The 23,598-nt window shown below is 40.6% G+C and overlaps 1 protein-coding gene across 3 annotated transcripts; it reads right to left on the reverse strand.

Moving 5' to 3' along the window:
* Positions 1 to 6,218: 6,218 nt before the first annotated feature.
* Positions 6,219 to 20,685, reverse strand: TBPL1 (TATA-box binding protein like 1). 3 transcript variants are annotated; one of them, XM_050315049.1, is made up of 7 exons: positions 20,529 to 20,685; positions 14,348 to 14,534; positions 13,639 to 13,721; positions 12,678 to 12,741; positions 10,881 to 10,984; positions 10,686 to 10,780; positions 6,219 to 7,905 (listed from the first exon to the last, which is right to left on the reverse strand). In XM_050315049.1, exons 2-7 carry the CDS (start codon positions 14,480 to 14,482, stop codon positions 7,835 to 7,837), a joined length of 552 nt encoding a protein of 183 aa, XP_050171006.1. In that variant the 5' UTR covers positions 14,483 to 14,534; positions 20,529 to 20,685; the 3' UTR covers positions 6,219 to 7,834. The 3 variants fall into 3 exon arrangements, with proteins under 3 accessions (XP_050171006.1, XP_050171007.1, XP_050171008.1); XM_050315050.1 differs by lacking the exon at positions 20,529 to 20,685 and adding an exon at positions 20,331 to 20,444; XM_050315051.1 differs by lacking the exon at positions 20,529 to 20,685 and adding an exon at positions 19,981 to 20,049.
* Positions 20,686 to 23,598: the final 2,913 nt, after the last annotated feature.

The following is a 23,598-nucleotide window of genomic DNA, read 5'->3' on the forward strand; positions in this document are numbered from 1 at the left end:
CTAACTGGAAATCTGGGCTCTGTTTCAAACCAGCATCACTCAGTTCCCCCGAGGTTAAGGATGTCTTACCATAGAGGAAGTGAATGGAAATTGGAACATTGCACACAGTTTTAGTTATCCATATTCAGTAACAGATCAGTCTGGAAGAGGTGCAAAGAAGAACTGGAGTGCCAAGGAGAAGCAAGAGTCTCACAGGAGCCCACCAAAGACAGGTCTGTTTAGGCTAGCAACAATGGGGCCTGAAAAGGGTTAACAACTCTCTGTAGGTACTTTAGGGAAGACAGTGCTATGGAGCAAAAATGGACAACCGTGGAGTGCAAAGGATGACATTAGTGCAGAACAACTGGATATGAACTTTCTGTAAATGAATTTAGAATTCGGCATAACAAGATGGTAAAGGATCTTATTCATCTGAACTTACTTACTTATAACACAGGAGCATGCTCAACTTACAAGAAGAACTTCACAGTTTCTCAGGAGGTCCAGGATTCAGTGACCTAGGAAATACTCCTCAGAAAACAGTCAAATTGTTTAATGTGGGGCATTAAATGCATTGCTCCCTACAACTACCTGAAAGGAGGTTGCAGCAAGGTGGGGTTCAGCCTCTTCTCCTAGGCAGGCAGCGACAGGACAAGAGGAAATGGCCTCAAGTTGCACCAGGGGAGGTTCAGGCTGGACATCAAGAAGAATGTTTTCACTGAAAGGGTTAAACATTGAAATAGGCTACCAAGGGAGGTGGTGAAGTCACCATGTCTGGAAGTGTTCAAGAAATGACTGGACATGGCACTTAATGCTGTGGTTTAGTTGACATGGTGGTGTTTGCTCAAAGATTGGACTCAGTGATCTTGGACACCATTTCCAACTTTAATGATTCTATTATTTGCATAATCAATTATTCTAAACAGAAGATGGACTTAAAGAAAAGGAGATAGGGTTTCTTTAGCCTCCCAGTTCCATGAAAGTTAGAAACTGAGAGTTTATGCAAAAATCATTTCATTTCTCAACACAGGGCACACACACTAAACTTTGACTTTTGGATTCAGAAAGAGAAAATTGTATGGTATATGGCAGCACAAAGGGAGTTCAAGAACTGTAATCACTGCAGATCATAAATTACGTCAAATTCTTGCTTATTGCTTAGCAAGTGTATTCTGAAGTACTCAACATGCTTCTATCAAGAGTTATCTATATGGCTCCCATAAAAGAACATCAGGGTTTTTTCTTAGCAGGTTAATAGATGTTGTTAGAGCGATCAGTGGATAAATATTTATCAGCAAATAAATAAATTGTTCTTTGTTTAAAGAAAAAAACAAAGCATGCATTGAAAGCATGTTGACTGTCTCAGTAGCCACAGAGCAGCATTTCTTCCAGAATGTAATTGAGAAAGCAAGATTGACACTGTCAACTGGAGTGCAGATACTACTTTGAACTAAACACATGTTCCCACTTTATTTGCTGTCTCATAGCATTAAACCCACAGTGACTCACTGATGTAAAATTTTACTTCTGAGTAGAGCAGATCAGTTCTGATCATATTCTCACATGGTTGCACTTCTAGATACTGACATCACAAATTTATAGGAGCATGAACAGTGAACTCATGTTCAAAACCATGAAAACAAACTATTGAAGCCAAGGCCATGATTTGCCAGAAATCACTGAAAACTTAGCTACCTATGGTAGATGGTAACCTGTTGGCCAAATCTCTACCACAACTTCCCTGCATCATAAGCTTTAAGGGAACCAATATTGAAACCCTGTTGGACTTTTGGTACAAAAGTCTGGTAATTGTCCTATGGACTTGGGGGGCATCAGGCAAAGTGTGGCCAAGGAAGGGGATGGTCCTGCTCTGCTCTGCACTGGTGCAGCCTCACCTGGTGTGCAGTTTTGGGCATCACAATATAGGAACGATATTGAGCTCTTAGAGAGTGTCCAAAGGAGGGCAATGAAGACGGTGAAGGGCCTTGAGGGGAAGCCATATGAGATGTGGCTGAGGTCACTTGGTCTGTTGAGCCTGGAGGAGAGGAGACTGAGGGGAGATCTCATTGCAGTTACAACTTCCTTGTGAGGGGAAGAGGAGGGGCAGGCACTGATCTCTTCTCTGTGGTGACCAGTGACAGGGTCAGAGGGAATGGCCTGAAGTTGTGTCAGGGGAATTTTAGGTAGATACTAGGAAAAGATTCTTCACCCAGAGGGTGAAGTGGTTTGGCACTGGAACAGCCTCCCCAGGGAAGTGGTCACAGCACCAAGCCTGACAAGAGTTCAAGAAGCGTTTGGACGATGCTCTCAGACACATGATGTGACTCTTGGGGATGGTCCTGTGCAGGGCCAGGAGTTGGACTTGATGAACCTTGTGGGTCCCTTCCAATTCAGAATATTCTATGATTCTGTGAAGTAATTATCACAATGCAGGATTTTTAACTGTGCAGATCCCATGTTATCTAAACCAAGTGAAACTGAATTGCTAGGCCATTGGCTAGCTGGTCAGATTATGGCTGCTTTATTTTCTCTGCCCTGATCCCAGACCCAGCAGTTCTCCCAACATCATCATGGATGTCACAAGAAGGGCTGATGTCATGAATGCTTATGGTAGTATACCTATCAAGCAAGATAGGCTCAACAAGATGCAGTTTTTGGCATGCACAATGTACCAAAGATTAAATACAACCCTCTCATAATCTTCTGTGTGAGCCCTTTGGATATAGTCTGTAAGCAACTAGATACCAACCATACACAGGACACATGGACAGACAATGGGGCTGTGTACCTGAGATGTAGGTAACTCAAGAGAAAGCTCAAAAGCCTTTTGCTCTCATTCCAAAGCTAAAATTCCACCCTGGATCTCAGGTGCTTCCACCTTTTCTACAGGCATGGAAAACTTTATTTTCTAGTACTTTGAATTTTCCAATAAAAAATGAAAACTTGCTTAGAATTTTGTTTGAGGTCTACAGTTCCAATATCCACTACAAGAGACTAGGAGAAGAAGTCCTTTGCTCCTGCATGGGAGAGAGTCCCTGGCAGACTCTCCTTGCACTTCCATTACCTCAGCAGTAACAGCTGACTTCATGCTGTCAGGGTCTCTACAGTAAAACCAGTTTTGGAACTATACCTTGTTCAGGAATAGGGCATTTTTATTTATTTGTTTCTGCACTAAACAGGTGTGCATGGGAAAATTTTAGAAGAGTTTGCAATGAACCCAAAACCTGTCAGGTAATGATGCTGTAGTCAAGGACTTTTAAAAATCATTATAACTACAGTCTTAATTGTAGTCCCAGAGACTTAGCTCTATATAGCCCTATAAATGTAGCAATAATTATACTGATCTTTGATAACAAAGCCTGCTGAGAGGGATGAGATGAGATGATGAGATGAGATGAGATGAGATGAGATGAGATGAGATGAGATGAGATGAGATGAGATGAGATGAGATGAGATGAGATGAGAGATGCTGAGATGCTCACAATCTGATGAGAGAGATGCTCACAATCCCAACTATGAAAATACAAGGGGAAAAGGGGCACATCCTACAAATCACATCCCTGAATTTCTGAAGCATTCACCAAAAAACTTTGTCCCAGATCTAAAATTATTCAGTATCTCCATTAATGGACTGGATTACAGAACAGAATATGCTTATTAAATATGCTAAACTGGGAAAGATTGGTTCGGAATTCAGAACTTTGCTAATCTGTGAAAAAGCAGGATACAATTCTGAAAATGCAAATTTCTCTGGTAACACTATCTGCAAGTCAGAGAATGATAAAATGGCATGAGAAACTGCAGGAAAAGATCTAGCGGCTGTGACAACCCACAAGCCAGCAATGAGTCAGAGTCATCAATCTACTGCAAAAAGGAGTCCTTAGTAGGGTGTATAAATAGAACCAACCCTTCTCTCTAAAGAATGTGAAATGAACTTTTTATGGTGCTGCCAGTGCCAGAACTGAGCACTGTGAGGAGTTTTTCATGGGATCCACATGGAGAAACCAGGGACAGATGAACAGTGCCACAGAAAACATAGCCATTGAGGAAGAGGTAAGTGACTGACAGGTAAGTTTAACCCAAAGCATTGCTCCTCACACTGGGGGTGAGAACCATCACACTGGGCCATGCTGTCTGGTCTGGGGTCCATGTTGTAGCTGCAGGAGTCGCTAGTGAGAACCTGGGTGGAGGCAGCACAACACAGCATAGAAAACAAATGCTACCTTGTGAAGATGGGAAGGGCAGTATGTGTGCAGACATGAGTAGAAAGCATCACCAGCAAGGCCTATTCCAGATTGAAGTGGGGACCTAACTATTTAGAGCAGAAGTAGAAAATGGAGCGATATCCCTGAGTATAAATACACACTATCAGATGCCCTTCATCATCAGAGGTTTTAAAACATACTTTTCACAGTTTGAGGCTCCCTGGAAATGAGAATGTGTGACCACACGTTTCAGGGAATCTTTTATTTGCCATTATTCTCTTCCTCAATACTACCCTGCAAGTTTGGTAGTGTGCTTTTTGGCTCCATTATGGATTTCTACAAAGGCCTCAAATGGCTAGCATGGATCTAGGCAGCACTTCAAAAGAAACAGTTCCCATTTTAATATATTGCAGCTCATTATTAGCTTTCATTTTTGTTCTAAGAGGCAGATTTCATCCTATGTGACAGTGCTAACAAAGCAAGATGTTCTTCTTTTTCCACAGATAAATTTAGGAGACACATATGCTTCATCAAAGCTCCAGATATTCACTAGTAGCACTCAAGGGCTTTGTAATTTGATTCGAAGAGGCAAGCCTAATCTATGACAGCTATTGTAGTTACAGTGGTCAAATCCTCATTCATCAGTTTAGGACTACACTTTGTTCCTGTAAACCCATGACAATTTATTTATTTTTCAAATACCTTGAGCTTTTTAAAATTGTAATAATAATAACTAGTGTTCCCTAATGGTGGTTTGTCCATTGCTCTCGATACACAAAATCCTTATCAGTGTCAGAATGCCAAGGTCCATGTTAATTGGTACAAACTGGAAAACTTACATAGAGCAAGCTTGCTATCATGGGTCTTCTGACTGTAGAACTCAACTTCATAATTTCAGAGCTGGAAGTACTTCTGGACAAGTTCAAGAAACAGACCCATGGGTATTTCATGAAGTTTAACAAGACCAAGCGCAAGGTGCTGCACATGGGTTGCAGCAGCCCTTGGTGTCAATTCAGGCTGGGGGATGAACGGATCGAGAGCAGCCCTGACAAGAAAGACTTGGTGGTGCTGGTGGATGAGAAGCTGGACATGAGCCAACAATCTGCAATTGCAGCCCACAAAGCCAAACCTGTCCTTGGCTGCATCAAAAGCAGCATAGCCAGCAGATCGAGGGAGGTGACTCTGCTCCCCTACTCTGCTCTCACGAGACTCCTCAGCATAAAAAGGACACTAACCTGTTGGAGTGAGTCCTCAGGAGGCCCACCAAGTTGATTAAAGGGATGAAGCACCTTTCCTATGAGGAAAGGCTGAAAGAATTGGGATGGTTCAGCCTGGAAGAGAGAAGACCTAACTGTGACCTTCCAGTAACTGAAGAGAGCCTACAAGAAAGATGGAGAGGGACTTTGTAAAAAGTGACAGGACAAGGAAGAGTAACTTTAAAGAGTAGGTTTAAATTAGGTATAAGGAAGATATTCGTTAGTGTGATGGTGGTGAGGCACTGGAACAGGTTGCCCAGATAAGCTGTGGATGCCCCAGACCTGGAAGTGTTCCAGGCCAGGTTGGGTGGGGCTCTGAGCAACCTGGTCTGGTGAAGGGGGAGTTGGTACTAGATGATCTTTAAGGTTCCTGGTCCCTTTCAACACCAACCATTCAGTGATTCTGTGATACCTACATGAAGTTTAAAAAGGCTTTTATGAATGTAGCACTTATGACTTGTGGCAAAATATTCCTTTCTTTTTGTCCAGAAGGATTTTGTGAAGCACCTCCTAGACTACACCTTCCTTTGCACAATTTCTGCACAAAGTGACTATGGACAGCCCCAACGTCTGTACCACCCCCTCAGGCAGATTAAATACGTCATGCCAGGCATTTTCTTCCTCTGGATGTTCTTGCACCTTTCTTTCACAGATGTGATTTCTGGTACAGTAACAGCTCAGTTTACTATTTTCAGTGCCCACTAAGACTGTACATTACCTGCAGGCGCATGAGTCGTGTTACGTTTCTCTTCAGTGAGATAGGGAAAAAAGACATACATACATTTATACATATTTATTGTAGCTTTTTAAAAGTAGCATTTGCAGTTACTTTTAAGCATTCACCTCTCTTCTGCTTCAAATGTGCACTTATTGAGAGAAACATTTACTGGCTTCCAAGTCCAAGATTAATATCAATAATAATACATGCCAGAATCAAGCTTCATTGCTTGTTGGCAGCTCCTGTCATCAAAATATTATACAGTAAGAACAGTGTAGAAAAGGTCTGTGTTAATTGTTCAGCAACAAGCTGGGGCTGGATTAGCATGACTGTATCATCTTCTCCAGCTGAAGCACAACACTTTCCTGAAACCCAAAGCTCACATCTTAAGTTTTTTCCTTTTGCATCGAGTAGGTGGAAAAGGCAGTTGTTTTTTCTACAGTAGCTTAAGTTGATAAGGTAATTAAGCTATTAGATAGCGTCCAAAGGAGGGCCATGATGATGGTGAAGGGTCTGGAGGGGAAGCCTTTTGAGGAGCAGCTGAGGTCACTTGGGTTGTTCAGCCTGGAAGAGACTGAGGGGAGACCTCATTGTGGTCTTCAGTATCCTCACAAGGGGAAGCAGAGGGACAAGTACAGATCTCTTCACTCCTATGATCAGTGCCAGGACTCGAGGACACGGCATGAAGCTGAGTCAGGGGAGGTAAAGGTTCACCCAGAGGGTGGTTGGGCTCTGGAACAGGCTCCCCAGGAAAGTGGTCACAGCACCAAGCCTGACAGAGTTCAAGAAGCTTTTGGACAATGCTCTCAGGCACATGGTGTGATTCTTGGAGTGTGCTGTGCAGGGCCAGGAGTTGGACTTGATGATCCTGATGGGTCACTCCCAACTCAGCATAATCTATGATTCATCTATAGGAAAACACTTGCTGAAGACCTTTATATTTAGAAATGTCTTCTCTTCATGTAACAGCAAGAAAAAACTTGAAGTCTGGCATGTAGTTAAGAGAACTGTGAACAAACCAAATTTCATCCTTAGATAAACATACATAACTACTATAGATTTCAATCTAACCCACGCACAAAGTTTTACACATACTACAAATAGAAACAGAAGGTATCAGCAAAAGACTATTCTTACATTTCTTCAAATTAATTTGCAACTATACAATTTTAACTGTAATAGAAAAAGGGAAGGAATATAACAGAACAGGTATGAAGAGAAATATTTTCCAAACTTTTATTTGTGCACATTCATCAGGTGAAAAAGGTAACTTTTACAGCTTCTTTGGTGCCCAATATTCAGCATACAAAAATGTAAAAGACTATTCACAAACAAAACACAAGCTCAAGCTAAAAAAAAAAAAAAAATCTTAAAGGTAGTGCACATCGTGACAGCTTTGCTTATGAATACACTGAAATTACTGCAAAAATAAATAGAATGTCTTTTTAAAAGCAGCAATTTCATATCTTGTAAACTTCCGTTTTTACAATACAGCACTGTTAAGAGTAAAATCCAAAAGAACTGGAGTCTATACTGTGGCCATAAGCAAGTAAAAGAGTCTGTATTCCTCTGCTATGGTTGGTCCAGTTTTCCTTTTTTGCTTTTAGTCCAATGTGCAGCAGTCTTTAAAGGTGCTCGGTTAGGGATCCTAACCATCAAGTGGTGAGTTATAAAATTTATTTCCTGCTTTCAAACACGAATGGGTAAATCTGTTCCACAGCACTGGCAACAGCCTTTACGTTTGGCCCTGAGACATAGTTAAAAAAAAAAAAAAAGGCAGTAGGAAGAGAAAAATTAGGGAAGCAGAAATTAAAACAACAGTATCTTTAAAATAACCTTCATATTTTTAGCTATCACAACCTTACACTGTAGACAGTAATTTCCCCCCCATTCCTCTTAAAACTTAAGAAGGTGTTTCTCTTATCACTTTTACTTAAAAGACTTTCACATGAAATCTGCAAGATGTTCTACACTGGTCAATGGCTAGACTACAAATAAATAATACTGTCATTTAATTTCATAACAGCTTGGGTGGTTTTAGATTTACTGGTTTAAACTGTCTAGGGAAGAAGCAGACGCTGAGTGGCAGAGGTAAAAGAAATACTTTTACTCATGCCAATCTTCCCAGAATTTGTATTTCTCAAAGCCTAGCCACTTTTAGCTCTTGTTTCAAAAACCTACCAACAAAAACTACTGCTAAATAATGCTGGAATTAACCCAAGTATGTTTCAAGCAATGTTATGTTATATCCAAAAATTACAGACTTTTTCTTTCTGTCCTGGGTTTTGCAAATAGCTTCATCACCGATCTCAGGACAAAATTTGCAAGCCAGGAAATGGTTTTATTGTCTCAGGACAAAGCATATGAAGGCTATCTAACATAATCTAATGAGTATTTGGTGAAAGAAGACGAAGAATAAACTAGTGATGCTTTTTAACGGTACTCCATTTTACACAATGAAAAATTAGGATTGCAAATAAATGAGCAGTGACATGGCAGAAGATGTTAATTCTGGATAGAAGCTTGATGATTCAGATAAAGGAGAACAGCAATTTTTCACATACTTTTATAACTGGGAACTCAAGAGTTTTCTTAACCCTACTTTAGACTTCAAAAGTTTTTTCCAAGTATAGAGAACTGTTCAAAATGGCTCCCAAAATTAGTAACTTCAGTATAAATTATTTAAGTGATTATTGTTTCCCATGCTCAGTCAGAAAGAAAATGGACTAGAATAGGATTCTTCTTGACCTTTAAACTGGTCAAGTTAAGCACTTAGTTAAAACAAGAATGGTGAAAGATACCAGTCTTTTGGGCAGATACTGCACCCTCCTTAAATTTGGTTGCAATTATAGAAATGAAAGTTCTAGAGAAAGCCTTCAAACAGTGAAAGTATGAGTAGGCAAACAGTTCTATAAAAAAAACTGCTACTCTATGTAAGGTTGAAGAGATGTAAAAACTAGATCATCACTGCAGGGAATATAAGAGAAGGAAAAACAAAACAAGTCCCCAGAACAACCTCCCCATTGCTCATTTTGGAGCATCAGTGAAATAAGTATTCTTTCAGATGCCAGTGACTTTTATTATCTTTTCTCAATGTAACCAAATCTTTTGATACTTCTCCCATTAAAAGAACCCAACTTCCTGGTTTTTTTTGGTAACCTTCATAATTACGTATCTCGAAATTCTTTGAGTCAGTGGTATGACAAGTACTAGTACTACAGAACCATGAATCCATAAGACTCTAGGCATTTTCTTCCCCTAGAAGGCAGGCCTAGGCAAAACAGAAACCTTCAAAAGTGACAGAGGTCTGGGATATTTCAAACTCACTAAAACAGCTAAACCAGAAAGATCCAAAACTTGGATGTTTATCATATTTACCTTCATGTTTTGAAAGGACAATTCTGAAAATACAAAAGTGATTTTGTCCTGTATATGAAGTAATAAGAATCTTATAGAGAAACTGAATCTCATTAAGAGGCTGACAAGACATGCTGACAGCTTTTTATTGTTGCAGTAATACTAAGGCTTCTTATTTGTTTTAAATTTAGTGCCTAGATTTGGCTAGACCAGTTGCTCTATTCAAAACATATACTGCAACCTTGAAATACTTTTTAGCCCCTTTATATTCAGATTACTAAATCTGATGAAGTTTGTCTTCTTAAAAAAACTTCTTCCAATATCTTGTAAGAAAAAATCCCCTAAACCTAGCCATTTGTTAAGGAATTAAGATGTGAAAATATAAAAAAAGTCCTTACCCAACTTCTGAACCAGCAGCTGAGCTCTAACAACTGCAACACATAATCCCCACTAAAGTGAGATAAAATGTGTTGTTTTTTTTTGGTTTTGTACTACTTTAATATGTATTTTCTGAAAAACCTGACTAGGTGTATCTGGAAATCCCATAAGCAAACACAAAAGAGAATGAAAAATGAAAATTAGGAAGAGAGAGGAAAAAACATGGCATGGTGTCTCCAAGACCCAGGACTATCACATCTCTGATTACAAGGGAAAAATCACTGATGCCTCTGACTCAGTGGTGGTTCCCTCACTTGAGCTTTAACAGAAGAGAACACAAGTCTGAAGAACTGCAGGTACTGGTCAACTTCATTTATGAAAAAATGCTATGCCCTCCTATAAGTCTCCACAAATGTCCACTTTGATAACATGTATTTATTTAAGGGATGTTAATGCTACCTGCAGTGTAGTTTAAAGCACTACAAAGATCAAAAAAAGGAAGAAAATTCAAATATTTAAATACACAATAAATACCTGCATTCTCAAATCCTATCTCACTTTTGTTTAAAAAGAAAAAAAGAAAACAGTAACTGTTTGAGCCTACCAACAATAACACTTTCCCTATAACTTTTCTGGCACTTTCACCAAAAACAAACTAGGTGCTAGCACTGGGAAGCAAAATCTTTTCCACGTTATCTTCTGACTTTTAAACATCTTTCTTTCCTGAGCCTACTGACTCTAAAGTTAAATATTCCCAACAAGTTAAATATTTATTTTTTGACATCAAAATACCTGTAACTGTGATACTGCCTGTGGAAAAAATCTGTAAGGTAGCTCTGAGCGATTTTATTCTGTAACACACGGCAGGATGAAGTTCTGGTTCATAACTAGAAAACAAAATAAAAGGTAAAAAAGAGAGATCTAGAACTGAAAAATAAAAGCTTAAGAAGCATATCAAGACTAAAATTCTTTAAAATCCTATCATACCTCGCATGAGGTCTGTTATTCTTCGTAAATTCCGGCAATCTGATCTCAAAGGGCATGTTGCACACTGCTAAAACATTCACAACTTTAAAATCTGTGAAAATTACCTTTTTGGAAGAGAGGAAAAAAAGACATTAGAAATTCAGTTTACAGTGAGGTAGATGTATGGGTTGCAAAAAAAAAAAAAAAAAAAGAGAAATATGCTACTTAGAATACATTGATGAGATTTCAAAATTAAAATCTTGTGACTGATTAATTTCTAATAGGCATCTAAGCAGTACTTAATGGACTTAAATAATTTACATTATCCTTGTATCGTGGAGTATCTGTTGAACTAGATACCTCATGGTTGTATCATTCTTAAACTGTACTATAACCCTATGAGACACAAAAAACAACTTATACTGCTGCACTAAACATCTCCACACGAAAAGGAAGTAAATGAAATAGCTCATGGAACACCAAAATAAGCAGAGAAAAAGCTTAAATTTTACTGAAAGCTTCTTTAATACCTTATTGCTATACACCATTTTTATTAGCTAAAGCTAAGAATAAGAAAAAAGGTGAAAATTTTGCACTGAATGTCCAGTGGCCAGTACAGCAAACTGGTTTTCTACTGTATAACTTTCTGAAATCCATTCACTGGGTTTGCTTTCAGTTATTCTTTACCACAGACATTTTAGATGACAGTAAAATAGCCAACAGACAACTCCCATACAAAAAAATACACTGCTGAAAAGTCAGTGTTGGCAGTATCACTAGGGAAACTTTTGCTCACTTTCTGAGATTGCCTAAACTTAAAAGGACCATTCTTCAGTCTAAACTTTTTAGAAAGACATTACCAGTAGAAGCAACTTAGCCTTATAAAAGGTCAACTATCAAATTAATCTTCTAAATATAAACTGCTTGCTTTATTATAAAACTTGGTGTGTCCATCCTGGAAACACTGTTCACCTCACTGACTTACTGTTCCATTCCAACTTTAAGAATTTGTGACAGTAAGTGTCAAACTCATGCTGGGGTCTGATGCAGCATCATCAAGATAGCCTGTCACCTCTGCCTTTATGTACTACAATCAAAAGGAGCCTCTCCCTGAAAAGGACAGCTACTGCGTTTATTTAGTTGTCTGCCCCTAACTGAATCTGTGAGTAAACAGTACAACAGACTACCAGGAAGTTTTAGGGTACTAAACCATGTCATTTTAAGTTGTTCATGTGGCTGTTTTTCAACCCTTGCTAAGAAATGCAAGTGATATTTTTGGCTGGTAATGTTAACCCAAACCCAGAAAAAAGAGGGGTCTCCTGACTTAACTATTTTATTTGGCTTATTTCCTGCTGTACAACCTGACAGCACAGAAGCACCTTTTCTCCTCCCTTTTTAATTAAAGAGGCTTTAATTAAAAAGGCTTGCCTTTCTGAAGATGGAAATGCATCTGCCATTCCATCAGAAATTAGTGAAAATGATGTTAAATGACGGTAAAGTTTATAGTCTTTGGCACTTTTTCCAAATAAATCTTTCAAGATATTGTAAATTCTACCCAAGAAACATCTGTGGGTGGTTCATTTATTAAACAAATTTTGTTGTTCATTATCCAGTGAAGAAGCACTACTGTGAGCTGCCAAACAAAACTCAAATCCACAACATAAAACAGCATCTGGAAAATGTATGCCAACACAAAAGGGGCATCTGAGTGAAAACATGCTCACTGCTAAATTGTTATGCTCCCCCATTTTTGTTTCTTTCCAAAACATGAATTACCAGCATTACTTGAGTCATACAAGTCCTTTTCATTAGAATTACCTGAAAACCTAATTTCTGTAGACTACGAGCTAATCGTCTGGCACCAAATTTAGCTTCTTCTTCACTATAAAGCAGAAAGAAAAGAACTTTGCATTAAGAGAAATAGTATATATTTGTGTGCACACATACCACAATAGCTACTCAGATTACAAAATGAACGGATACATAATGCAGCACATCGACCACGATCACACGGACAGCCTTCACTTTATTCTACTGTATGTATTACATTTTAACTACCTAGACATTCAAATGAAGTCCTTTATGCCCTGTTTGAAGAATATCTTGGCACTTGGCTCCAGCTGAAGGGAGGGATGTTTTGATCATACATGATTCTAAGTGCTCTTAAGATACAAATAAGATCACATAGTCTGGAATTAACATACAATCATCTTCCATTTTGAAACAGATCATATACAAAAAGTATGCAAATTTATTATTGTACCTTATCCTTACTTCACAATGCAGAACATATCTTAAAGGAATTCAGCTGTTTAGAGTTTAGCAAGTCTCAGATGTAGCTAAACTGAGAGTCTCCTTTTGCTTCTTTCCAGTCTCTCAACATTGGTTAAATTCAAGTGGGTTTTTGTGAAAGAATAAGAGAGATACCTCAAGGAAGGTGATCCCTTTCCAAGTCTCAAGTTCTGGCTAGACACACTTGAGCGTGTTTAAGAATCTTAAAAGACTTTTCAAACCTCTTTAGGATTTTCTTCATAAAGCTGTTTTCCCTGCTGCTCACCCAAGAAGGCTGAACTGATATTGCTCATGATGTGAACACAGTCTGAAATAGACACTTCAGATGGAAAACTTCCTCCCAAATATGTAGTTTAGCAAGGATCTACATGTGAACCAGTATGAGCAAATCTAAATGGTGGCAAGTACCACCTCTTCTTCATTTATAACACTCTATTTTAATATACACAAGAATTTACAGCTAGAGAAAGATTCTTCATGAACTCACCTTGTGGCTCCTGTGCAAATAACTTTTCCTGAGGACCAAATTGTGGCCGTAATCCTAGGTTTCCGAAGCTTCATTAAAACCTTCTAAAAATAAAAGTGGAAAAATGGGAAATTAGCAGTAGTTCAATTTCATACTGGAAAAAAAAATTACACATATTTGTTACACAAATCAACTGTTACTCTAAAACTTCCTTTATTTTTAATAGGCTTGAACTGCTCCTTCATGTCTTTCAGTGATTTAAAAAATCCCCAGCTCCTGAGAGGAGCAAAATAAGCACGAAATATGTCAGGCTATGTTTCAGTGTTCACAAAACAGATTAAATAAAGGTATTTTTCACTGAAAGCCATGAACACTGTGCTGATTTTTTTTCTTATTACAGTGACTTGACATTCTGACTCCTTATCAAGATACATTTTCTTGACATAGCTGTCAAATTTTGTGAGGCAAAACAGAACCTGAGGTGTAAGAGGTCTCATCACATACCTTATAACAAGTATTCACTTAACTAGTTGAAGTCTCCTGACACAGCATTTACTCACTCCCCTTACTGCACATTTAGTGTATGACTGACTAAATACCAATCAAGACAGAAATACAGAACTAAAACTCTGCTTTTCTCTACTCACCATACACAGTCATCAGGCAGAAGACTGTTTAGCTTAAGGAATATTTCTAAAAACAGATAACTGAAGTATGTTGAATCTCTTACCCCAACATCACGCTTGTATATCACATTTGCTCCCTCTAACGCGATCTTCCTCAAGTTTAAATGACATCTTGTTCTAAAAACACACACTACGTTTGTGATTAAAATGTCCAGTGCAACATCACTGTCTGCATCCATTGGGGTGATTTACAACTCAGTTTTCCCACCAGCTCACCACGAAGATCACATCCTGAGAAGCAAAAATGATAAAATTAAACATACGAGTAGAAAACTGCCTATTAATGCCATTGTATACATTCACCCCTTAAAAGAGACAAGAGGCAGAAGTGACTACACTCTGACTCATTTGACTGTGTGTGGGGAGGGGGTGTCTGCATCCTGTATGCTAGAAAATAGGAGGTAACTTGTTCAAAGCCATATTGCCAGACTTAACAGAAATTGTGTATGCATTTATATAAAAGAATATTTAAACTTGCCAGTTAAATATGTTACAATTTTTACTAACACTGTAAAGATTACTGAAACTTCTTCCATAGCACCAGTGGATAATGTTTCCTCAGCTCATTTGAGGATATCATTAGATACCTCAGGAAAATGCACTTCTCTGACTGCTGGAGTTGATAATTCTGAACAGCTTGATGCTTGTGTTGGAATGGATGAGCCTGTGAATAACTTTGAACTAACACAGGTTACACAAATTGCAGTCAGTAGACAGCCTGCTACCACAGCTTTGCCATCTTAATCCAGCACTCTTGGCCTATCTCTCCCAATAATAATAGTATAATGTGAACTATACAAATTGTCCTGGTGGCAGCAACAGGCTGGGGTGAGCCAGTGTCCTCGCCCTCCCTTCGGCACTGCCCACTGGAACCGCACAGAATGAACACATTGTAGGGGCAGAGTAAAATCTAGTGTTTCTGAGGAAAAGCACAAGCATTTCTGAGCCGTAACTGAAGGCACAGGATGGCCAGACAGTGTATGCACAGAAAACCTAAGGTAGCCAGGAGTCAGCCCAGAAGCATCCAGGCTGCCCTTGCACATTGCATGTGACATTCCTCACACACACCTCAACCAGGGAAAGAGAACCATAAGACCAGGAGTTGGGCAACCACTCATTCCAGTCCAAAAATGCCCAACATCTCTTCTGCAGGCACACCAAAGCCAAGATAGTGGACATCTCAAATAAATCTCAGGTGAAGAACGTGGGGAAAGGAGAGGTGAAAAGTACAAGAACACTGGTATCCAGTGAAAACAACTTATATAAATATTTTAGCATTATTTCATCCAAAATTAACAAAAAGGAAAGAACAAAATCAAAGAAAAATTGTCACATATATGAAATGCTCTACATGGTCTTTGCCATGGAAGAAGTAGGAGACTATGCATTAAGAAAAATAATATAGGTAACAGATTGTAATGCATTTATATAACTCTAAAATTTTCAGCCTTACGTTCTATATAAGAAATCTTCAAGATACAAAATTAATGTTATAGTCAGTATTTGCATCTGACTACAACTTCGAAAACATCAAGCCATAGTCTCTGAGAACTCACTTAAGGTGCGTCTTTGACTATCGCTCACTGACACTACTGACGTGACAGACTACAAGGCAGATGTGCATAATGTACTACGTTAACTGCTGTGGTAGTTGCTGCTTCTCCTCTGCAGCTTGTTCCCTGCTGAAAGAATTATTCTGTAACTGCTGGCTTGTCCAATATAAGAAAAAGCAAGGTGGGTGCTAATATAGAAAAGAGATGAAGAAACAGCAAGAGAAAAACAGAAAAAACAAAGGCTCTGTGTGAGGATGAAGAGAAAGCACGTAAGCAAGAGAACGAACAGTAACTAACTAGTATTCCCAGATCCTTTTTTAATTGAACCAAAAATTATATGAATCCTCAAAATTAGAAATTACTTATTCCATCTGGTTTTGATGGACTACTACAGATTGGGCAAGTAATTTATGGCACCAGATCCAAAGACAGCATATGTTCAGATTTTGAATGGCATGCAGGCAGAGCCAGCATGAAGCTGGAACCCATGGCATCTTCAGAGAGGCATTTGTTTTGCACCCTGGCTCCAACTCCTGGCTCTTGCAAAGTTCATTTACTGGAACTCAAGAAAGATTGTCAACAAGATACTTCTAATCAGCAGCATCTCCAAATTATCAGCAAGTGTCTACTGGCACACTCAATCTCTATGTTCTTAAAGAATACCACCATCATGCATAACACCCTTGAAAGGTTGCTAACATCTAAGCAAACCATAGTATTATATGATAACGTCCCCATAAAACCCTTGATCTTAAAAAGATCCAGGGAGAACAGTCACATGCTTGTTCAGAATAAAGGAAAAAGTGGCTGAAAAGAGAGGAAAACTGCAATTTAAAAGGAAAAGTTCTGTTATTAAAGGGGGTTCTACAGGAGAAGAGGTGGCTGTGGAGCCGTCAGTAAGGACATTTTCAGCAATTACAATGTACATCTTGGTTAGAAGTACAATCTCCTTGCATAGATTTTAATGGGAGAAAAATTACACAGATTATAGTGATGTGCCCCCATTTTCATTAGCCATGTTCTGAAAGCACAAGATAACAGATATTTAGGGAGGACCTTCTTAATTTGAAATTTTATTAGACCTGTTGCTAATATTCTATACTATGTTTTGTGACATTCAGTTAAAAAGGGGCATGACTTGTCATAAAACCAGTATCTGAATACAGTGTAAAAATGAAAATGGCTACGTGATGTAACAGCAGCATTTAATTGTTAAAAACTTTTCACTCAAATACTGAATACTGAAAATGTTAATTACTGAGTTTTTCTAATTTGTATGGAGAAAACTCCCTATTTGCTGCTGTTAAATACTGTGTTCTTTGAGAACGTGAATCTAAGTGTCAATGATTTTGAACACATCCATTCCTATTTAGTATACAAATGCAATGTTAACCTCTTCCAAGGCACAGTTTAGAATCATTGGGTAAACCAAAATATTTCTAGGCTTGGATATTTGTGTCCAAGCAGTGAGCAAGCATAACCTGAAATGTCTCACACTGAACTTACAACAAAGAAAAAAATATATAGAGAAAATGTCTTGCTACCTTTCCTTGGTAAGCCTCAAAGAAATTAAATTCATAGGAACCATAAGAACAAAAGCAAGTTAAATGTTTTTAAAAAGTAAATATACATAGACTGTTTAAAAAAAATATCTTACCAAAAATGTGTAACAATGTTTAAGAAAGAAAGAAATATGTTGTTCTTAATTATATGTGCCTCCAACAGCACAACCAGATAGAACAAAGGAATTTGAAACAATATTCTGATCCTCCTCTTTCCCAGTTTTCTCTTGTATTCTCTGCTATTCATACACACTAGCCTGACTCTGTTATTTCCCAAAACCTGAATTTTTGCATTTCCACATCTTATCTGCAAAATGGGGAAAATATTGCTCCTTACATATAAGCCTGTTTCTATTCCACACTGAAGAAATTACACTGGTAGAACAGAGAGGCTGAGTAGAAACCAAACATTTGGTTCTTTCCAGTTCTGGATTTTCAAATGCTTAAGTTGATTTTATTGAGCTCTGTTTAGGTTTCGTTCATTAATTTTGCCCAAAGGTTATCTCATCTGAACTATAGAATTTTGGCAGCCTAAATCTTCATTTCTAAATTAATGGTAATTTAATAATAGGTTAAGTTTGAACATAAGATAATTTGTCTGTATGTACAGCATTTCTTTTAAATTATGTACTTCATTCAATTTTCTCCAGCGCAAGAAACTAGCCAACTTTGAATTCAAGTTGTCTTGCACCAGCATAACACAATCTACCACGACAGAGAAGAAAAGCTTAAATACATCTATGCAGAAGTTTGTATTACTTTGTTTTATCAGGAAAATTTAAAAAGACTGTTCTTTCTTTTCAACATAGATTTTAGGAATATTACCCTAGGAGGAAAAAAAGGGGGAAGAAAAAATATAGATAGGTTAAGCATGATAATGAACTTAAAAATAAAAACAACCACAAAAGCTATACTGAAGCCAGAGAAACTTCCCAGAATAAGAAATACTTTGCAGGAAGGAATGAACACTCAAGTTCTTAAAGCATTACCCTTACCTTCCTTGTTAGAAACACGGCCATACTATTTTAGATATTCTATAAACACACATGAAGACAAAACACCCTGCACTGAAATCTTACAATCTAAAAAAAGCCAGCACTCTCTGCCTTCAAAAAGTTCCAAACGAACCACAGCGCCATCATCAAAGAGAAAGGAAAGGCACTTGGGATGGGGTATATAAACAAAGTATTATTTTAAGCTTTTGAGTACCTTTGATCCAAGAAACTCAGTGCTATAAAGGTAGATGGGGGATGTCTAATAGTGGTTACATTAATGCCAGAACAGTTTAATAAACACCTTTTTCACCAGAAGTCTAAGTATAAGCAATTTCTACTGGTTATTTTTAACTTTGCTCCAAAGTAGTTCACCAACTGACCAACTCCACAAACAATTCCAACAGACCAGCTGAAGGGATATTGGTCATTACTGTATCAGTAGGCATTTTTCAAGCTAACGCCTGAAAAGCATCTTTGAAGAAGTTAACATGAACTTATGATGCTTCCACATAAGAACAGAGAGCACAAAAAATAAAGCCTGTCAGGAATAGGGAGAGTCAATTATATCCGTCCACTCTAGGTGCAATTTTAGAGAGTTGTGTCCAGCGGCTTGGGAAACAGGTTCACTGGAAACACCAGAGGTGACAGACCTCTGAAATTTACCTGAATTCTTAGACACAATATGGTCAGAGTGGCAGGTGAATGTCTTCCTGGAACTGAGAGCATCATAGCTGCTACTGTCTGTACAGAAAATCCTTCTGTCCAAACAACTTTCTCAGTTAAAGCCACTGAGCTAGTGGGGCATACTTGTACTTTCTGTTGCAGTGGCAAATTAAACTGTGCCTCAAGCAAAAGGCCATCTTGAAGCTACTATTCTCACCTTTCAGAATTTGCAGAGTCACTATTTCCTACAGAAAGAAACAATTATATTTGGGGGGGAGAAAATTTTCAAATATGAGCAAAGCCAGTGTTAAAGTAGGGATGTCTTCTATTAGATCAGTGTGTAGAATGAAGATATTAGCTATACCACAAGCAAGCAGGACCTCAATCCTGCTGTCAAATCTCTTGGATAAGCCTACTAAATCTCCATGGACCTGGGGTCTTCCAACACAAAATCCAACTGTAAGAATAAAGCCAGTTTACAGAGCAAGACAAGAAAGTGCATTTTAAAATAAGTCATAACAGGCCGTTTTCTTCAAGACTTTCTTTAATCAAAAAGGCCCATTCATATTCAAAGCAAGGTTCACTTGAACTCAAGTTTGAGCCATCTTTCCCTTCCAACGTCCAGTAATACTTGAATGCTAAGTATTAAAAAGAATCCTTTCAGTCTTTATACTATATGGAAAATCACCCTAAGTACGACAAAAGTCTGAACCAATAGGTTCCGTGGCCATTCCAACCTGACGAAAAACCGTACGGAAAGTAAAAGTGTTTAGCTGTAGCAAAATATTTTAAGACGACGCGTAAGCCTCTCACCCCCCTCCCATTTCCCATTTGCGCGTCTCAACTCGGGAAACACAAGCACCCTTCCCATTCAAGCTACTGGGAGCCTCACTCAAAGCCTTACATGCACCAGCGCCACAGCGCTCCGGTTAACAACTATTCCTTCTCCCCCTTCCGCCCCGGCCCCAAACTTCTCGAGCCGGCACGGCGCGAACAAAGCGCAGGCGGAGGGGCGGCCTGGCCACGCCGGGCCCCGCCGGCTGCTGCGAGCGCTCCTGCCCCGGGGCAGCGCCGGCGCCGCGCCCACGGGGCCCGGGCCGCCACTCCGTCCCCGGGGCCGGGCGCGGGGCCGCCGGTGCCCCCGGGCAGCTGGGAACGGGCCGCTCCCTGCGGGGACGCCCTGCCCCTTCCCTCCCCTCCCCGGCACGGCGGCCGAGCCGCGCACACCACCCCCACCCCGGGCGCGATCGGTACCGCGGGGGGAGGCGCCGGCAGGGCCTCGGCGAGGCGGGGAGGCCCGCGCCGCCCCCTCCCCTCGGCCGGGCAGGGGCGGGACGCGGGGGCCCAGCGGTGGCGGCGGGTGCCGGCGGGCCGGGCCCGCGGACCCGAGGCGGCGGCAAGGGAGGCGGAGGAGGACGAGGAGGAGGAGCGCGGCCCGTCGGCGGCCGTTACCGTGCGGGCGGGCGGGCGGGCGGCGGTCGGGGCAGGGCAGGACGGGGCGGGGCGCGGTGCCGGTCGGTGGGTGCCGGTCGCCCGGCGGCGTCGCGGGTGCTGGGCCGACTCCCCGGGACAATAAACATCCCCCGGCGCCGCGGGCATAGACGCGGCGCGGCTAGAGCGGCCGCCGGAAGTCACGGCGGCGGGAGGGAGGGGAGCGGGCAGGGCGGGGGCCGCGCTTCCGCCGCCGCCCACGGGGCCGCCGCACGGCCCGGCACGGCAGCCGGTGAGCGGCACGGCACGGGGCACAGGGCCGGGCGGGCTGCAAGGGACCGCAGAAGGGCATCTGGCCCAACCTCCCTGCTCAGGCAGGGTCATCCCAGAGCACACGGTACAGGATCGCGTGCAGACGGTTCTTGAATACCTGCGGTGAGGGAGACTCCACAGCCTCTCCAGCTGGGCACTCTGTTCCAGTGCTTGGTCACCCGCACAGTAAAGAAGTTCTTTCATCATGTTCAGGTGGAACTCGCTGTGCATCAGTTTCTGCCCGTTGTCCTAAAACTTTTGTCCGACTGATAACAGGCTTCACCACGACCACGTTGTCCAAGGCAGCGCCTTTGCCGGCGGACCCGCTGGGGATGTGCTGCACTTTGCTCATCAGGCGTTGTGAATATACCACATGCCAGCTGCTCCTGGGAGGGCACTTGCCTTTGCACCTCTTCAGGTTCCTACAGGCCCCCTGCTCACTGCCTTGAGTGCTGCACAGGCACTCCGTGACTGAACCCAGCATTGGTCCGGCACAACTCAGCAGTCATTACTTAGGACTCAGAACAACAGCATGCTGCCAGTATTGCTGCTGCATATGTGCGTGTTGCACTGCTGCAAGACTCTGGTCGCTGCTGCTTGTTTTGCAATTATTATTTTTTTTTTTTTAATTTAAAGCAATGTTGTTTGATACTGAAGGGATAGCCCACAGCAGTAAACTGTGGGACCTTGGTGTGTGAGCAGACTACTCACCCCAAGTGAAACAAAGGTAGAAGCTAGTGACTGAGAAGTCTAAAATATGCCCAAGTCCTGTGAGGACTGTGTGCCCTCAGTTCTTTTTTTTTTTGCAGTTTTAGTGTTAAAACGACTTAAGACTGCTACTTTGCACTCTTTAAATATGCAGATTGTTTCATCTTTGCAAAATGAACGTCTAAGCATGGTGCATGCTTAGAGGGGAGACAGAAGGGGACATGCAGACACAGTGGGGGTGCCTGGGATGGCACTGGTTCTTTCTGTCCAGGACAGTCCTCCAAATTTGGCACTGTCCCACCTATGAAGTAGAGCCTGTGATGAACTACCTTTCAAGCTACATTTATATTTTCTCTTGGAAAAGCTGTTGTGCTTCACATGGAAGGCCAGAAACAAATGAGTGCCTGCAGTGTGACCCATTAAGGACTCACCCCCAGACTGAAGAATGAAATAAAGTTGTCAAGTAGACTTTAGGTTTAGAAAGACACATTGGTCTTTATATGAAAAGTATATATATGTATATTTATATGGATGTAGTGCAGGATATTCACTGTATTGACAATTTCCTGTAACTGAGGATCTGTAATTATGTATTTTCCTTGTGTGATGTAGTAGCAAAATGGCTTTAATTAGAATAGAACAGTTATGAAATTTAAATTCTGAAGTCTTCAGAGCTGGCATATTTTTCTCCGCTAGATTCAGCTTAATCCTTGAAATGCATTACTAGGTTCACTTGTCAAGAATAATTACTCCAAGTTCTCACTTCAAATCAGCTGCGAGTACATCAGTGACAGTATGGTTAAAGCCGGTTTTGCTTCTCTGTTGGGAGGCTGGCGGCACAGCGGCGTGCGACAGCACCGCCACCCCGCGGCTTCTTACAGACACGGACTTGCCGCCTTCAGACGAAGATGGTCAAGCGAGGCGAGTTTTTCGAAACCAGGATTCTGAATTTACCATAGTTCAGTAACTCTGCACGGGATCTCCAGCATTTTTACGGAGTGCCTTAAGCTTGGTTTTGTTCTTTATAGGATTCAAGCCTAAAGGCTCTGAGTCTTTACAATTAACACAGCCACAGTGGGGTAGATTGTTTGATATCTTCTGTGACAGTTCTTTCAGGTTCTGTATGGCAGTATCACAACAGATTCTGATTTATTTTCCTCTAAATAGCTGATCGCATAGACAAGTTATGAAGAAAAGCTTTATAACCCTGATTTTGCTTGAATTCTGAGCTTGTGTTTTTTCAGCATAACCTTAAAGGTCTACAGAAATTTAAAACAGAATGTCTGCTAGCAAGTACACATTCGTTGTCAGTCTCCACATGCTTGGTCTTTTCAGGGTATAACTTTTATTAGCATGTATTTCTCAGAAATGTGCAGTCATCATTGGACATTATGAAAATTATTTTTACTGACGAAGAGATGAACCGATACCATTTCAAAGTTTTGACTGCTTTGTCAGCCTGAGCTTTTCCTGTTTAGACTAGGACGTGTTCTGAAGATTGCATCTTTAAATATATATTTGGAAAATGTGCAAATGTAAGCAAGTAGTTATGATCACGTTAACATGGAATGCAAATAAGGTGATTGGGCACCTACCTAATTTGACTTGTAAGTTTATAAGTTGTGCTTGCAATTTTATTCTACATCTATATAATTAGAAAACTGGTTATCCTGTCCTTATGTTCTCCCCTTCCTGGTCTCCATTCTTCCTTGCAACTCCAACTTGGCTCCGTGGCTTCCTCCACTAGTATGACTGAGATGCTGAGGTTTTCCCACCTGCAGGAGCTGTGTCCTCATCTGCCTCTTGCTATTGCTTGTTCTAACTTATCATATGCTGTACTGACATCAGACAGGGAAGGCACAGAGGCCATTTCTGACACTGTCACTTCCTTACTGTGTGATTTATTTTTCCTATGCCTTTGTTTCTCAATCCCTTGTTTGGGAAGTAAAGAGGAGATGGAGGTGTGGGGAGGGTGTTTCTTGTGCTTGGATGTTCTGCAGCATGTAATCATGGGCTGCTTGGGGCCATCAGTACTAGTGCTGTAAAAATAAGGATAACTGAACTTTAGGAC

The sequence above is a fragment of the Myiozetetes cayanensis genome, unplaced genomic scaffold, assembly GCF_022539395.1.
Source record: "Myiozetetes cayanensis isolate MyiCay16 unplaced genomic scaffold, myiCay2020 scf2-11, whole genome shotgun sequence".
NCBI lineage: Eukaryota > Metazoa > Chordata > Aves > Passeriformes > Tyrannidae > Myiozetetes > Myiozetetes cayanensis.